A 19,121-nucleotide genomic window follows, 5' to 3' on the forward strand; every position below is an offset into this window, starting at 1 on the left:
AGCTCAGGCTTCAAGAACATTGAAGAGTGAAGAAATAAAATGTGGTGAATTCGTTGTCAAGAAAGGGTGACCCCCCTCCCCACTGTGTTTTCTCGAGCGGTGCTCGAGTTTGTGGGCGGGAGTATGTAACCCATAGTGGGTGACATGGTACCTGAGCTGCAAGAAAACGTTTAAGTTTTTATTCTGGATGAATCGAACTATTGGACGGTGATCTCGAGAGGGTTTTCTATTCATCAAGAAATTGTAATTTTATTTTGTTTTCTCGGTGAAAATGTTTTGTGCATCTTGAGAAATTTTGTTTTTTTTTTCTAGGTAAAGACTATCCGAAAATTATTTTGAAAGAAAATTATTTAGAAACAAACTCTTTGGACATTTGAAGGAAAAATGTGTTATTATGTTTTGTGCATCCCAAGAAAGTTATGTTATTTTTTTTTCCTAGGCCAAAAGATTATTGGATAAGACTGTTAAAGAACTTTTTAAAAATGCCTCAAGATATTTAAGCTATTTGATTGTTCAATTATTCCAGTGATAACTAGAAAACTTGAAGATTGTATAATTTGGTTTTGCTGATTTTATGTTTTAAAATTTTGGTCCAGTTTAAAAATGAACTCCCTATACCGACACGTGTAAGAAATTGATGGTTCAATTGTTGCGTCAGCAATTTCTTCATGGCTTGTCGTTTGCTTGATGCCCATATAAGGTTAGGGTTTTTGTAATTGGTTGTAATTAGAAGTGTTGTAATTGGTTTAATATGGAGGTGTTTTCCGATTGGCGGTTTGATATCGAACGATTTCCGGTATGATGTGAGGTACGCGTGTGCTACCGTTTTCTTCTTGGCTTTCGTTTTCGATCTTCGAAGGGGTCGGACGCGCGGTGCGCGCGGTCTGGGCCTACGGGGCCAACCTGCCCTAAGGTAAGCGCGTTTTATTATCTTAAAATTTTGTAACATGTGATTTTGTTTTCCTCTTTTTAAGTTTATCTATCATGTGTTTCGGCCTTTCTTCTTAAATTTCGTGAAATGTAAATGTTCTTATCCTGCCAGGAAATCACCTCGAATCTTAGTTTGGGCTATTTCATTTATGCCTCTGTGTTACACGAGGCCACCTTTGTTTGGAGGTTTTCTTGTTTTAAAATTTCTTTTATCCTTAAAGTTGCAATGTGTTAATTTTCGGTCAGGTTGCCTCCAGTAGCTCTGTATAATGAAATTACAAGAAAAGTCTGTAGTTGTCCTTTGATGGACCATCCAGCAGATTGATTGTTATATCTTATCTGGTTTATTGTTCAAGATTCAAGTTGCAGTTGTATTTCTGTTGCTTTTTCACGAATTGTTTTCTATAGGTTTCTGTTCTGTTCTTTTTTTTTTCTAATTATATCTTATACGAAGGGTATGGGCGAGTACGTTCTTTTCCTTACAACATCCTACGATCTTACAGCCTCATAGGGTCCAAGTCCGCTTTCCACACTATTCCTGTCTGTAGTTGTCATTTAGACCTTTAAGCTTTAAGTATCCTATCCACATCTTTTATTTTATTTATGATTTTATTTTTAATGCAAAACGGGTAACCGGTAAACATCAATCCAGGCTACAGACTTCACAAAAAATCATGAGATGAACATCATTCTCAGAGACTTCAATGCAAAGATCGGAAAAGGCAGAGTCAGTAACACGGTCAGACCATTTGGTCTGGGCTTTAGAAACGAGAGGGGCAGTTGGCTAGTGCAGTTCAGCCAGGAAGAACATCTTGTCGTGCTTAATACTTGGTTCAAACTACCAGCCAGGCAAGTCTACACCTGGAAGTCACCTCAAGATACCACAGAACACATCGTCCAAAACCAGACTGATTTCATTCTGGTGAACCAGCGCTTCCGCAACAGTTTCAAATCGGTTAAAACCTACCCTGGAGCAGACATCGGATCAGATCATAACCCTGTGGTGGCATGCATACAACTGCGATTCAAGACAGTTCTTAAGACCATGAGACCTGCAAGGATAGACATAAGCAAGATCAACAACGAAGAGATTTGTAAGAGGATTCAGCATGACCTATCTAAAGGTTTTGATAAAATGAAGAACGTTGATACAGGTATAGAAGTCTTGTGGACAGAAATGAAACAGATTCTAACAGGCATGGGGAAACAACATTTAACACGTGATAAAAAAATCAAGAAACAACCGTGGATGACCGACGAGATACTGGAACTCAAGGGTGAGTAGCGGAAATGGAAAAACCGAGAGATAAATAAATACAACCAAGTGCACAAAGAAATTAAGAGAAAGATTGTGGCTGAAAAAGAACAGTGGATGACAGAAGGATGTCAAGAGGTAAAAATCCTGCAGCAAAAGAATGACACTTTTAATCTACACAAAAAAAATAAAGGAGTGCCTCGATTTATATCGTAATAGAGGGCATCATGTTCTGTTGGATAAGAACAACAGTATTGTGATTGACATCACTAACAAACTCAGGGTCTGGAAGTCATATACAGAAGAACTGCTCAACGATGATAGACCTAATGAACCTGGTGTGAACGAGGCGAACACAGGCCCTGCAATTTTGAAGGACGAGGTGAGGCGTAACATCTGCCAAATGAAGAATGGAAAGACCCCTGGACCCGATTAAGTGCATGCAGAACTCCTCACACTCCTGGATGACAATGGTATCAGTATTCTAAGAGAACTATTCAACAAAATCTACTCAACTGGAATAATCCCAGAAGACTGACTTAGGTCCACTTTTATCACTCCCTAAAAAGGCAAATGCCAAACGATGCAAAGAGCACAGAACCACCAGTCTAATGAGCCATATCCCAAAGATATTCTTAAAGATCATTCATTGCAGAATCCATGCTAAGTGTGAAGAAGTGATAATTGAAACAAGTTCGGATTCAGGAATAATCTTGCGACTAGAGATGCACTTTAATGTATTCAAGTACTTGTCCAGCATTGCTTGGAAATGAACAAGGATGTCTATGCATGTTTCATAGACTATGAAAAGGCATTTGACAAAGTCCAGCACGGGAAGTTGATGGAAATTCTGCAGAACATCAGACTTGATGACCGTGATATTCGGATTATCGCCAACTTGTACTGGGGTCAGAAACCAGCAGTCAAGATTGAGGAAAACCTGTCAGCAGAAATAGACATCTGCCGTGGCGTTCGACAAGGCTGCGTATTATCGCCTCTACTCTCCAACATTTACTCAGAGGGTATCCTTGCAGAAGCTCTGGAAGAACCGTCAACCATAGGCATCATTATCAACGGGGACCGTCTAAACAACCTCCGTTATGCTGACGACACGGTATTGCTAGCAGACAATGCAGAAGACCTCCAAGTATTATTAGACAAAGTGAATGTTGCTTGCAACAACAGAGGACTGAAGATAAACATTAAGAAAACCCAGTTCAGGGTCGTCAGTAAACGGCAATACGTCCACGTGCAGCTCCCTCTCGACAATGAACCCATAGCTAGGATTCACCAATACCAGTATCTAGGATGTTACCTCAACTAGAAATGGGACTGCAGCCAAGAAATACTGGTCCGCATTGAACATGCGAGAAGCATTTTCATGCAGATGAAGAAACTGCTCAACAACCGTAAACTACAATTAAACCTAAGGCTCCGTCTGGTCCGTGCCTACATCTTTCTCACGTTACTTTATGGAATGGAAGGCTGGACACTTACCCAAGCCCTCTGTAAAAGACTGGAAGCATTCGAAATGTGGGTGTACAGATGGATGCTTCACATTTCGTGGACAGACAGAATCCGGAATTCCGAGGTGTTGGATCGACTTGGAAAGAAGACTGAAGTCATGCTGACCATTAAAAGGCGGAAGCTGGAATACTTTGGCCATATAATGCGAAATGATAAGTACAGATTCCCGCAGCTTGTTATACAAGGAAGAATAGAAGGACGTAAGAGTCCTGGTAGACGACAAACTCTATGGATGAAGAACCTTGTAGACTGGAATGGGTTGGACACAATGTCTCTGTTCCATGTCGCTGCATCAAAATTCAAGATCACCATGTTGACCGCCAACCTTTGCTAGAAGATGGCACATTAAGAAGATGATTCAAGCCCGATATCTACATTAGTTACCCATGGGTGAGAGAATATTGTTTTCAACTTATACCTGTTATCACACACTTACATCACATGCCATTCGAAATGTATCTTATGATTTCATGAACGAGCTTGACACCATGAAATCTTTCTAAGACGTGGGAGTGGATTGACCAAGATTACATAATTTGGCTCAAAATGACTGATCGTGACCAGAGATGACGTTCGGAGGACCAGTTACCAGCAGCGAGGATGGCATTTAGCAGCTGAGAAGAAGAGACCATCTCAGAGGGGCGAAGGAAGCGAGATAAGTTTCTTGTTTTCAAAATTCTATGTATCATTAGGTACAGAATATTACTATAGCTCAATTGCAAGTGGCATATAACCTATGTGCCACACATGACCTACAGAACTAACCTATTTCATGTAAACTTACGAATGATTGCGCTAGTCAATATGTATATTGGTGTAGGAAGCAACATCGTTATAAGCAAATTCCAATCTTAGCCACACTTTTGTTAATGCCATAAGAGTGTGTGTGTTACGGATACATATAAGATCCCAAATCATATGCTGTTGTAATTCAAAGAGTTTTGAGAAGAATACATGTTGAATGAAATTTAGATGGATTCTAGGAGATAATATTGATAGACAGGACTATGGCTATATAATACAAAGAAGAGATAGATCTTATGTGAATTATGGGCAAATGTAGAAGTAATAATGTCAAGGGAAGTTTAATGTTATGAAGAATGAGAGGTTATTAAGAAGATTTGAGTTGAGAGAAGCACTGACTACAAAGTGATAGAGTTGAATTAAATATATATATATGGAAATGTAAAAGGTACGAAGGTGCATCCGTTGGTAATTGCGAGGAAAGAAGAAGTAAGTGAGATATTAACCCTGGAGTGGTCGCGATGGGTCTACGAGACCCGGGCGGCCATACTTATTGATGTTCCTATTGTTGGAATGCACCGAACGCTTCCGCCTCTCTGGTAGCTTCTTGGCTCCCGACCTTCAACCAAACACAGTAGTCTGCTCTCAGTTGCCTTGGAAACATTTGAGCGTACAGGCTATTCAGGGTCTCACAGACCCGGTGCGACTGTTAACGTTAGTCTTTGTTGTCAAACTTTGCATTGTTAGTTTTAGTACAATTTTTGTTCTGTGTAATAATGGATGAAGCTAATTCTGGGTGTAACTACCCTGTGCAAGCACTACCCAGAGAAATTCCCAGGAAAAGAAAGAGATGTCATTTCTGCACAACAAACAAAGACAGGAAGACATCCTTCATCTGTCCCAAGTGCCAAAATTTCATTTGCGGAGAACACGGACAACTTGGCTACAGAATGTGCATAAAAATTTATTAAAGTGATGTTTCCCTGTACTTGGATGTGTTTCTAAAACTAATTTGATTTTGATTTTATGAATTTGACACATAATTCACACATACCTAAAAAAAATCCATTTTTTTGTACCAATAGTTCAAGTGTGAAATTCTCAAAAATATGTTTTATTAAGACTGTGTAGAAAATAGATGAAAGTGTTGCTTTGTGCATGTAGAGGCAGGAAAAAGTGAAAGAAAGAAATTTAAATTACATTTTACCCTTACCATACTTTACCTTTCACAAGTTAACAGAAAACAATCAGTTTTTGAGTGTAATTATAAAAACACACTTTTTGGTTAAGAAACAGGATAGTTAAATACTGTAGTCATGTAAACTGCATTAAAATAAACTAAATATTGTCCCAATAATTCTGTAATTGGAAATAAAGTATAAAAATCTAATAGTAAATGACTGAGAAAAAATGGGTCTGAGAGACCCGGTGCGACCATTAATACTGACAAAACCCATGCGACCACTCCAGGGTTAAATAGCACACGAGAGTAGGATCATACTGAATAGTTATTATATGGCAAGGTTTATGTCGAGAAAAGAGTATACAACTATGATCACAGCGTATTCCCATCATAAATAAAAACTCATAGTAATGTACCCTAGTCAGCTGATAGCCCCCATACTTGGAATAGATAATGATATAATGGATTGTAATAGGAGTAATCGACACATTCATAACTACTCCCTCCCAAATCAAGTTAAGATCGAGGTTATGAAGTAATTCAGAAAAATGGCACAATAGAATATATATTGAGGTCGGCTTATAGTATTACCCGGCAAGGAAGCACAATACATGTTGGCACAAATTTGAGTTCTAATGCAAATTTATGTTTAGTGTAAGATAGGTTTGGCATAATGAAATTTGCCAATGTGATATATGAATTTAACACATGAATGATAGGTGTGGAAATATTTCATTGACAATGATAACCTAATAACAGCAAATATTAGATATATACAAGAAACTTATTGAGCATTCCGAAACCCAAGAAATCAACGGAGGTCATTATAAGTTTCCAGATAATAAAGTTGTCAAATACAGTAGAACATCGATTATACATTCCCGGAAACTACGTTTTCCTGTATTATTCGTTCAAATTACGTGGTCCCACAAGTATCCTGATTAAATCACGTTGTAGAAACCCCACATTATCCGTTCCTCGAAGAAACAATTTCCCGGATCAAGTGCCCAGAAATTTCACTCCCATCAATGCTAAATCCTCAATCACGCGTTTTTCAAGAAACTGTATCTCGCGAAAGTACACTACGGCATACTTACGGATCTTGGTGTTAATGTTCTGTCATTGCGGTAATTTGAGGAAGTACCGGTAATGTACTGGAAAAGTGATCGGCGGTGAACTTGTGTAAGGGACCATCTTAGCATCGCATTCGGGTGATACTGCTTAGAGAATCCTTGGAAATCATAAAGCAGAGTGTGTCCACAACAATTGGAAGGAGACAGAGTGCATTTCGACAGCTCTACTTGAAGACGGAATGAGTTTCATCAAATATTCATACTTGCAAAACGTCTACATTATGTCCAGGGTTAGATGTTTATTTTTTATTTATTTATTTATTTTTTTTTTAGTGTATTGCTGAACAGGTTCTCAGCACTTCCCTCAGAGTACTATATAGTCACTCGGCTTTCAAACAGGATAATACAGATGTTGATTCCCATAGGGAATCTGTAATATTTGTTCCGAATGAGTAAATTTATAATACCAATATAAATGGTCCGTTATTGGACATTATAAATTTTCTAGCTAACTCATTCCTGGTTGCCAGCGTTTCGCCCTCGTGTGCTAGGCTGGGCTCATCAGTTGGTACCTAGCACACCTACCAAGACGCATGGCTAGTGCATACCGTGGAGGCCACTGCGTAGGCCAATTGTAGCCACCGGCAGTGCCAATGCACTATGAGACACTGTCTCACTACCAAAAATTGATGCCTGCTTGGCCATCAGATAATACAGATGTTGGTTCCCATAGGGAATCTGTAATATTTGTTCTGAATGAGTAAATTTATAATACCAATATAAATGGTCCGTTATTGGACATTATAAATTTTCCAGCTAACTCATTCCTGGTTGCCAGCGTTTCGCCCTCGTGTGCTAGGCTGGGCTCATCATTTGGTACCTAGCACACCTACCAAGACGCATGGCTAGTGCATACCGTGGAGGCCACTGCGTAGGCCAATTGTAGCCACCGGCAGTGCCAATGCACTATGAGACACTCTGTCTCACTACTAAAAATTGATGCCTGCTTGGCCATCAGATAATACATATACATAATATATTGGTATTTCAAACAGGAATCGAAATTGCCCCTTCTTAAGTAACACAAATTTAGTATTTTAATATTATCATATATGATGATGTTATCAAGACTAGAACAGATGTTGCACCTTACATAGGCCTATATAAAGCCATTGGAGGTTTCGCGCTTGCCTATTGTTTTGGTCCTAATATAAGACTGCGAATTTCAGGTTTTTGTGTTAAAATGTTATAGAAACCGCAGTAGTTTCATATGAACATGTTACATTTTAAAACTTTGTATCATTTCACACTTGTAACGACTTGTACAGCGAGCTGCCGAGCTTGCTTGCTAGATGAGCTCAAGGTCGCGAATAACTGTAATCTCGGAAGTGCTAATAATATTTTTTCTCTTTCCAATTTGATTGTGATTAGCGACGGGCAGAATTGAATATAACTTGAGAATTGATACCATCGAAACCATATTCTCGAGTTCAACATAACCTCTAAAAGTCGATGTACGCCTAATATACATGGTACCAGATTTCCATAAACTGACTACAAACAATATACCAGTGACCAAATTACAATAGAAGATAAAAAGAAAAGGGATTTCGCCATCATGTTGGGCGCTTTTTTATCTAAAGTGCTTCATTTTATTAGATAAGGGAATTAAAAACTACTTGCGGTTAATTGTTGTTTGGCTTGGCGTTACGGGTATTAAATTTTTCGAAGAGTTTGGCTGGTCAAAGTTGCTGAACTGAAAGAAGTTTTCAGAGGAAACTGACAAAGTTTCCCTGGTAAAACTGAATGTAAAGTTTTGAGATTTTTTAGTTGCATACTGGTAATTAATGTTTGAAGCCGACCACACGGTCTAAGTTGCGTGCCTCTCGCCCGGAGGGCCCGGGTTCGATTTCTGACCAGGTCAGGCATTTTTACCTGGATATGAGGGCTGGTTCCTGGTTCACTCATTCTACGATTACCTTTAATTGAGGAGCAATTTAATGGTGAGATGATGAGCCCGGTCTAGAGAGCCAAGAATAACGGCCAAGAGGATTTGTCACACTGACCATGCATCACCTCGTAATCTGCAGGCCATTGGACCGAGCAGCGGTCGCTTAGTAGGTGGAAGGCCCATTGGGGCTGTAGTTTGGTTTGGTTTAGGGGTGTTTGTAAGATTATAAATGTAAATAATGTATTTCATTTTTTGTGATGTTTAGCCAAATTGTTGATGGTTCATTCGTTCCCGGATTTTCCGTTTTCCCAGGTTGTAAGCTTTTTCGTGGTCCCTCCATAAATGGAGAATCGAGGTTCCACTGTAATAAAAATTCAGATATAAATTTCAGATAAAACAATTTAGATCAGAATAGGTTCAGATTATTCAATCTAAGTAGGTGATACCTTACGTAGGACATTGTTCTGATGTTATTAAAAAACATAATATTGGTTAAATGTGATGCTAAACTCCAGTTTTCAGTTAGAGGAGTGGACCAAAAATGAATAAGGTTTAGAATGATTAGAATTGCTAGATGTAGACTTTAACCGACGAGTTCAACTTACAAGAAAGCATATTAAAGAAGAAATGAACCTATTTCAATTATGAATATGAAGCAAGTAGAATGTAAGATACACAGGCTAGTTGTACAAATGAAGAATCAGTTCAGCGGTTGCTTATTTAATCAAAGAAAACCCTTTGTACCGAACATATTTTTCCCTTCCTATTTTTTTCCTGAATCATTATGTTTAATAAATAGAAGTAATGATTAAACTTGGAGTATTAATTATACGGATAAGATAGCTAGAAATAAGTTTTCGTCTCTACGAGTTGGATGTCATTACTAAGGTGTCGGATGGAGACATCCATCAGCAAGATTGAGACTGATAATATAGTGATATGATATAGTGATCGACACGTCAGATAGTCTTTTCCTCGGATCCCACGTTAAATCAAACTAAACCATGACATTTCCTGAGAAGCTGGCTAGGAATCCTTTACGTCGACCTGGACGCAGGAACGGGTAAACTAGCTAAACGAATATGTGGGGACTGCAGTACCTGAAAAAACCTCTCCCCATTCATACCAGGCACCACCAAACAACGTTTGATGAATGTTTCACACTTAAAGTCCTCATGCATTTATGCCTACTACCCACCCTCTCACCGTTAGAGATTCTGAAGTGGGACATGAACTGGTGCTCAGGTCCGGGAAGCACCCAGACTTAACATTAGATAACCACTCCTTTTTCCATTCTCGTCTGTCACCCCCACTCTCGTCACCTAGCACAGCGTCTACTTGCCAAAAATGACAGTCATTATTCTGTCCGCCTCTGCAGCTGAAAATTCTGGACCCATGTTTTTCTTTTATGTGTACTCTATCCACGCGGTCTTGCATAGTAAGTCGCTGCCTCTCCACCTTTTCCTAGACATACATAAATTTTATCTTTCTGTATAAATGGTATATAAGCTTTTCACACTTTGCATGAATAGTTTTTTTTTTTTTTTTTTTTTTGTGTGTGTGTGTGTTTTTGTAACAATTTCTTCTTTCCTAGGTTAAACCTTGGGTCATACAACCATTCCTTTTGGTATATACATAGTGTAACCAACAAGATATCCTAAACTTCCAAAGAACACAACTTACCAAATAACATCTTTGGACTAGTAAGACTGAGTTGAATGGCTGGATTAGCCATGATAGCCTTATAAATTGGCCCTTCTGGATCAAGTCCATTGTCTAGATCCTCCAAACTTGGTCTTCGTTCTCCAAGCAGCCATTCACACTAACAACATAAAATATTATTTCACAAGATTGTTCATTCTCAAGCCATTCAATAGCATGTATCTATATATATATAAATCACTCACAGCTGAAGCTTGATTATTGCCTGTAATTCTCAGGGCATCTATAATTTCTTCCTCAGCGAAACCCATTTCCATTAGATTTTCAAGTGCCTTTGGGTTTGGTTTGAACTCCTGCCGTTTGTACGCTCTAAATGAATCTAGCAGCTTTGCAACAGTCTGGGTCATGGTAGGAGTAGACTTCTTGCTGCCCTTCTGGTAATCTGCAACAAAAGCAAACAGAAATTCTTATTTTAATTTATTTCCTTTTTCAAGATATCACATTCATCAACATGCTTGTTTAAACTCAGGAAAGTGTACAAGAAGTTAAAGGCAAATATATATATATATATATATATATATATATATACACCTCATGACAATGAAGGCCTACAGGGCGGCCAGCATAATGCCAGCTAGAGGTAATAATCGCAGCAGTGGCAAAAGTGTGGACAATGCCTGCAGCGAACAAAACAACAGCACCGGTGAATTGTTGAGGCTCGGGATGAGGAAGCTCCCACAAGACGCTGGAAGCTGAAAGCTAGCAGACTGTCGCAAATCAGTCAAAAGTCATTCACTGTTACTGAGTCCATCACACAGCTATGCGGATTTCAACAAGGCTTGCTATTGTGAACTATTTTGGAACAACACCGCACTATAAGAAGCTGTGTCAGCGACCAGGAATTCAATGCGCTGAAGTGCAGTGTGTTCACCCAAGTGAGTGTGTGAGTGAAAAACTGTTTTAATATACTTAATGGATAGTAAAACATGCTACCTCATTGTGTAGTGTTTCAGTTTTAACAAACTGACGAAGGGTTCAAAATGGAGGGTTGTACCCCATGTTAACTTGACAGTTCAAGCCTCCAAGAAAGAAATTATACTGCTGTGCTCAAACTACTGTAACTTGAAAAGTATTCAAGATACTGAACTTAAACTTAGAACATGTATTCAATAAGTTGCTTAGTAGTCTGTACAGGGTAATACCTTTCAAAGCAGTCCTGTTTGTGGTTCCATTTAATAGCATTTCTAAGCACAGTGTAGTAGGAATGCCTTATTTGTGTCTTTCATGTACTTATTGTATTCAAGTATGCAAGAATTTCTCTTTACAGATACTCCCGTTTAATGTTAGCCATTAGAAATATCAAATTCACTGTCACATATCTAGCCACATCATTCATAAATTAAATAAATGGCTGTGAGTTGAGAAGGTAGTAATGTCATCCTAAGAACTTAGTAGAATCTTTGATGGAAGTATTTTAATAGCCAATTGTTTGATAGTGGATTTCTGTGTTAATGCACAGGAAGAAATGTAACATAGGATAGGAAGACAGCAGAAATTGGAACCCAGGACTCTGAGTTGGAAAGATTGAACACCCGCTGTGAATTGGAATACGAGATGAAATGGTTCTGTAAACTAATATATTAACGGGCTAAGTGATGATGATGATGATGATGATGCTTGTTGTTTAAAGGGGCCTAACATCGAAGGTCATTGGCCCAACGGGCTAAGTATGAAAGCTGTAAAGGCAGGTAAAGTTGTATGTGAGAGAGAAGTTCTGCACCCAAATGAAGATGTGTGTCGGCTGACCAACTGGGGCAGATATATGTTTGTGTGATAGGGAAACGCCTACAAAGGGGATTCCAGTAGAAGAGAGAGCGATGATTTTTTTTTTTTAATTTTTTTTTTTTAAGGCGAAACATAGTCAAGGTTTCAGACAGCTAGGTCCCGTTTCCAAGACGTGTGATTTATGTGTTGACTCATTTGGAAGATTATCCTTTTCTTTACAGTATTTTGGTCAGTGACAGACTCAATTAGCTAGCGTAATGCAGCCATTTTTGCATGAATGTGATAGGATTTCCAGTACCCATCTGCGGAGTCCAGTGATCACTTGTTCGAACCTCACACCATGGAGATCCGTGTTCATTTGTATCTATTGTATTATGTTTTGTTTTTTTGTGGTGAGTGCATTTTATTTTGATTTGTCAACACAGGTTCCAATCCTGGGGGCGAGTGTGTGTATGCTGGGTTCGATTCTGAACCAGAGCATTTCTTGTTGCAATATTCCTGTGTGTTTAGTGTGTATTCTTTAAAATTAGTTTATTATTTGGTTTATCAAGTTGGATCTAGGACAGGCTTGTTGTCTGTGTAAGTGTGTAAGTTATGTAAATATAACCCAGTGTTAATGGGGATAGTTGGAATGATTTATTTGTTTAATATTCTGTATATGCAAGGTCGTGATCAACTATGGTTGAAACAATATTCAACAGGTTACCTGCGAAACTTGTCATTATAATTGTAAATTCAATGTGGTATATTTGCATCATTTTTCACAATCATCAGGATGATAATAAACCCTTTGATTTTAAAATTTTAAAATAGTGTTCTCATTTGATCTTAGTGATATGACACTCGTATTCTCCCACCCTTTATGCCGTTAATTATTTTATATATTTTTGATGCCTACTTTATTTATACCCAGTTAATGACCCTATAGATTTATCTCTGGAGACTTTGTGGGTAGGGGCGGGTGCAATACATGCTTCAGAATTTTCTTTGCCTCTTTATTGTGCAAGTTCTGAAATTTCTGAAGGCATTCTTTTCTTTTGACACTTCTCTAAGAAATAAAATATATCAAAAAGGACATCCATTTTAAGTGGTAATCTTCCAGTATCTTTTTCAGCTGCCAGATTAATCAGGTGGCAAATGCAACCTATGATGGTTCAACTTCCTTCAGAACTGCTGAAACCCCATTTTTGTGTCCTATTGTCGGAGCAGAAAGCCACACAGTTTTCAATTGGTATGCTATGAGAATTCAGCTGTGATAACATCAGGTTACCTATGTTTCACCCTGCTGAGTCCCCGTCTAACGCTGGTATGGATAGCACAGTGCTCACTATTTTTTCCTGTGGAATATCACAGAATGTAATAACAACAGAATACAACTTGGCATTCGTATCAGTACTTTCATCCATTTCCAAAGAAAATGGTCTGTTCTGCAGGCACTTAACAACTTCAGATGATGCATTTTTCGTCATTTTATTTACAATCTCCAAAAAGGAAGTAAACAGATACTCGGCCCTAATTATGTCACTGTCAACATTTCTAGACTTGGCAAAAAAGGTGTTGATTTTCTTGTTATCTTCCTTCGATTTAACATTACTTATGTGTTTACCGCACTTCACACGATTCTTCCACCCTGTGCATTATTAATATCACACCCACATACCGTGCAAAAGGCAAATTTTTCTCCCTTTCTTGATTTGAGTATGCATGAAAAATCAACAGAATATGATTCATTAAATGTCTGGAAGTACTGTTTCTTGTTGAGTTTATTATAATTTTATGTGATGTTCAGTGATCCAGGTTCCTTTTGATGTTTCAATAGATATCAAGACATTTCTTCTCGTACATTTTCATACGCTATATTCCCATTGTAGGATTCATGAATAAACATTCAAGGCAGTCAAACACTTCATTAAAACATGTCAAAGCAAACAAAGTCTTAAACCATTAAATGAACACTATGCCAACTTTGTGAACAAAGACTATGCATATGGTAAGAAAACATACACGCGGAAACGAATGTAATTTGTCCAAGGAATAACAGAAGAACTGAATCCGTACTACCATTTGTAGCCAAACAAAAAGGTGATTTTTTTTAAGCTCACTTATTTCATTTTTTGCCTCACCGTGTACTGGACTAAAGCAGAGGTTTTATTTCTAGTACAACCACATTTCAAAAGAAATGACGTGAACAGCAATTCAGCATTTGTCACCATAGTTTCACTACTTTTTATGAAGAATGATAAAACATACTTGTTTCATAATTTTGATTCACAATTTGTGTTATGTTTCTTGGATTCTATGTGTCTTCTGTAATCATCTCATCCACCATGAGCCACAGAGAAATCATACAAGCACACACTACAGAACATGTGGTTTTCACTAACATGTGAAGCAAGTAGATATCGCCATTTCTTTGTGTAACTGTCTTGATATTTTTGTAATATTGCTATCTTCTTAGAAGTAGATGCAATTTGACAATTGTTCAGCATCATATTATTTTTTTACAAAACCAATCACTTCTTTTAGAATCAGTTAGTAGAAAATAATCAGAACTGAAATCCACTGCAGAACCACCCACTACTACACCGACAACCGAGAGACCATGTGCACTGGAGGAGAAGATCAAAGTAGAGCTTCTTCATTCACAGTGAATTTCACTACAGCCGACTTGTGTCACTGTAGCTGGGTGCACAGCATATAACTAGTTGGCTGTGATTTCACAGCTCTCATGGGCACCAAAAGGAAGTCATGATCAAGCAATTATAGTTGCAAGTCACAAGTACTGAAACAAGGAGGTTTAAGCAGTAATGCTTGAAGGGAGTGAACATTTTAATCGTTTCTTTTTTTTGGTAGAAGTTTATTTTTTCGTGATAATGTTGAATTTCTATAACTTCCCCTTTGACCGTAATGATTTAATCGTGAGGTGAAATCTGTAATAATTACGGACAACCTGTAATAGCTGGCACCTCTGAACGTACCAGTAATAGCTGGCACCTCTGAACGTACCACATAATGTTGTACAAGTCATAGGTGATTTCAATGCAGTGAACGTGTTAAGTACGTTATTGGTACTGATAACATATACAAATGTACTCTGCATTGTTATGATGTGTAAAGTGTTATGGCTAGAGAGTGATGTATTTACAAATTTACTGATGCACACATATTAACCCTGCATAGATTGCACGTCAAAGTTGTGGTCCATGACATTTACGTGGTATTGTTCATCATGCAAATAAGCTGACATGACACACACCAAATCAGCTCACCTGTTCCACGTTCCCACCAAATGTGGCACATTTTTACTTTCCAAAGTAACACTACAGATGGATGAACAGATAATACACTTTGTAAGATGTGGTTTGAAACAGTGAAAGGATATCCAAGCCTCTTCTTTTTTCTTGTTGTGCCTTCTCCAAGAAAATAGACATAGTGGTTCTATCTTTTCTATTGTTATGAATAAAAAATTTGTTTTATTGACCTAATTTAATTGAGAATAACCCAACGCGCGCGCGCGCACACGCACACGCACACACACACACACACACTCTTATATTCAAAGATGAATGAGCACACTCCACTAACTGCTGTAATTACCTCTCGCAGCAGGACTTCAGTGGAACAGTCTTTACCTGCAACAGGCTATAATCCTTCACAGGCCTAATTTTCACTTTGGCTTCGCACACTCACTCACTTTACACACAACAGTGTATGATGACAGGCATAAACACAGCTCCTGGCCACAACACACAACTACTTTTCCTTGGCTCGATTCCAGAGAAAGTCTGCCACTCATATAATCACTCCGTGTCAATTCACGTGGCTGCTCCACACAGTGAACTACTCGACACTGACAACTAACTAGCGGTCACATAACAGCAACAACTCAACGGTGCTAACCAGCATTACAATATTCCTCACAATGACATCAATTAACACTGTTCCAACTCTAATCACACCAATTGTTCCATGAACTGACTCCAGGTCGGTACACATACAGTACTCCAGCAACACTACGAGACACTGACCCACCATCAAAACTGACAACAGCCAGCACTACTGTCATCCCACTCCAACTATTCGCACCGTTCGCGGCTAGCCTCCTTTTATATCACTGATGACCGAGTACTGGACTCTTAAGGGATTTGCTAGGAACAGAACATTTTTGTTTTATGTTCAAGACGATACAGGGGAAATCAGATGAAAGCATGATAGGAAGAGAGGCTGCAGCACGCCCTCAGGACTGCTGCGAGGTCCCAAGCCTGGCTTATTCATCCCTTCCAAGAAATACCAAAGGCATACCTGCCAACACTTGCTGGTTCATGCGCCCATGAACGTATGATATATTGGCAATTCTCACTATTTTCGGTACTTTTCTACTTGTTTGAATTTAAGTTTGATGTTGCGCTTACCTTTAATTATGTTACGTCTAGTTATTTTTCATTGATTTATAACAAGTTCCCCTTGGCGTGCAATCATGTCACAGGTCATACGAACACTGTTTGCTTATTTTCTTCCTCTCGCTTCGCTAACTTACGTCATTTTTACGTCGCCTGTTGATTGGTCACATTACCTTCACATGACTGCTTGCGTCAACGGTAACTTGTCTCCTTCTGGTACCGAGAATGTATTCTTCCGCGTCTTTCTATTTTTCATTGGTTATTTCTGTTTTTTCCCTTGCCTTTATTATATTATTAATTGTGTGGAAATTATGAATATTCTTTCTGGACTTCTCTTTTTTTATTATTTTGTATTTTATGATAAGGTTTCTCACGTACGTTTTAGTAATTACTACTGTTAGTCTTGCAGCACTACTTTTTGTTGAATCTGGAATCTTCTGCAGTGCTTCTTAAGGACTGCCACTCAACATGTTCAATTGGACTCCGCGCTGGACTCCGCACCTGGACTCCGCTCCAGGGCTCGACTTGAAGACTCGGCGCGAGGACTCGGCTCCTCACTTTGCTTCGGGCAGCTCACTAGAATTGCCAATTCTCAGCAATGTCCATGCGGACTACGCATCCAGCCTGTTAGCCTCGCCGCGTGTTTAGAAGCGGCATTTCTCACGACATGTATTCACTTCGCCCTGCTTGGGGCCGTTGACATGGGCTTGCCCTCTTGTATAAACAAAAGTATGTCAAGCCGAGTACCTTCTACTCCGCACCAGCTGGCCTGTTCAGCAATTCTATTTTATTAAATTTCATTAATGCCAGCCTGGAGTAAGCATTCTGCTTTACTTTTATGAACATTTTAAATCTACGTTTTTCAGCATGTCTGATCTTGAAGATGACATTTTCTACTGAACTGGTTTGCCTAAAAGGATTTGTCTTTTACACTGCAGTGTTGGACTATTAATCTGAAAGCTTAATGTTTTCATTATTTTTAATTTTACCTCCCCGGTGGAGAATTTAATGCTGCAAGTCTGTCTCAAGTTCGTTGTTAAATTTCCAGTCCTTTTCAATCTATTGTTAAAGCAACCCTTTTTTTCTCGATTTAGCTTCGTCATTTGATGTTTTTGAATATTCATTTATTACTCTGTTAATTCAATACTGGTTTGGCTTGTGCGAGCCTTCCACATTAATGTAAATTTCAGATATTCTGAATTTTTGTCAGTTTCAATTTATATTCACTATTATGTGCACAGCCGGTGGTCAGTTCGGCTCAAGGCTAGGTGTACGTTACTTGAATTTCGAATTTAATCATTGATCAAATTATTCAAATTATTTATTGTTGTTTTTTTTTCTAAAGATTATAATAAATGTTGTTGACTGCTGATCCTTTACCTTTCATTCCCATAAAACTGGGAATTACTCTTTGTCCTTTCCTGGTTTTACCACTTCCGATTAACCTGGAAACTTTCCGGTTTTTAACTCGTCTTCCGGTTTATGTTTACTTCTTCCGATTTTTTACTAATATAACCTCTAGTACGGCCAATACTCTTCCCCTAGGATAAAGGATAAATTCTTATGTGCTTTTGTAATTTACGAAACCTCATTTTCAAGCGTATTTGATACTTTATTTCGTGAGTGTTTTATCCATTGCCTTCGTGTATTGTGTTTCCCGCTCACCACAGCAGCATGTGCGCTTGATACAGCTGGGGATTCGGGCAAAGAAGATGTAGATTCTGGGCGGCGATCATCCTGCAAGCAAGAGGCTAGCACACGCTAACGACTAAGTTAATCGGGACGAAAGAATGAGTTTGTTATTGTGTTGCTCGCGCGCTGTTAACATCGTTTCTGTGCGTTGTTTCATCAGAGTTGTAGAACACGTGTTTTTTCTTGCAATTCTATGCTTTCCCCCTCTATCAAAGTCGTATGTTAATAATGTATGGGGCATATTGAATTGTTTTGTATGTGGTAGTTTCGCGTATTTAAGTGTGTAATTTTAATGAGTTGAATGTTTTTAAGGGGGTTGTGTCGGTGACAGTTTCTGGCATTTCCTTTTCTCGTTATGGCCCAAAAATGTAACAAACGTTATCTTTAAGTGTTCAGAGATACCTATAAATATCCGTTGATTTTACCGTCTGATAAAGGAAACTACCGTATTTTCTTGCATAATTAATGCCTTTGCATAATTTACGCATCCCAATATTTTTGGGCCCAAAGTGGAGAAAAAGAAATGTTCACGTATTTTATGCACCCACAACTTCGAACATCCATCACTCAGCTCAGGATGCATTTCGAAATAAAGATGTCAACTACTCAAGTAGCAGGCTTCCTATTGCGAAAGCGGGCATTTCAAACACAGGGCAGCGTGCTGTTATTAGCCGCCAAAAAATCCCACTGCACTACTTTTACGAGTGTTTCGGGTATGGGACATTCTGTGATCTCAAAATTGTTTGTCAGTCCACAGTATTGGAGTAATACTGCATCATACAAACTCGCGGTGATCAGTTACGCCGAAACATACGGTAATAGAGCAGCAGGCAGCAAGTATTCAGTGTCCAAATGAAACGTGCGTTACCACGGTAACAGAAGTGCACTTCAAGCGGCCACAAGTCTTGCAAAGCATTTC

The 19,121-nt window shown here is 38.7% G+C and overlaps 1 protein-coding gene across 1 annotated transcript in view; it reads right to left on the reverse strand.

Annotated features, from left to right (window-relative positions):
* The window catches only part of Kpc2 (Kip1 ubiquitination-promoting complex subunit 2), a 172,601-nt gene that overhangs the window by 63,478 nt on the left and 90,002 nt on the right, over positions 1-19,121 (reverse strand). Inside the window, exons 5-6 of the mRNA XM_067145781.2 lie at positions 10,571-10,767; positions 10,347-10,485 (exon numbers count right to left, since the gene is read on the reverse strand). Of these exons, the coding sequence (XP_067001882.2) occupies positions 10,347-10,485; positions 10,571-10,767 (336 nt within the window). The remainder of the gene's footprint in view (positions 1-10,346; positions 10,486-10,570; positions 10,768-19,121) is intronic.

Source organism: Anabrus simplex, chromosome 4 (assembly GCF_040414725.1).
Source record: "Anabrus simplex isolate iqAnaSimp1 chromosome 4, ASM4041472v1, whole genome shotgun sequence".
Taxonomy (NCBI): domain Eukaryota; kingdom Metazoa; phylum Arthropoda; class Insecta; order Orthoptera; family Tettigoniidae; genus Anabrus; species Anabrus simplex.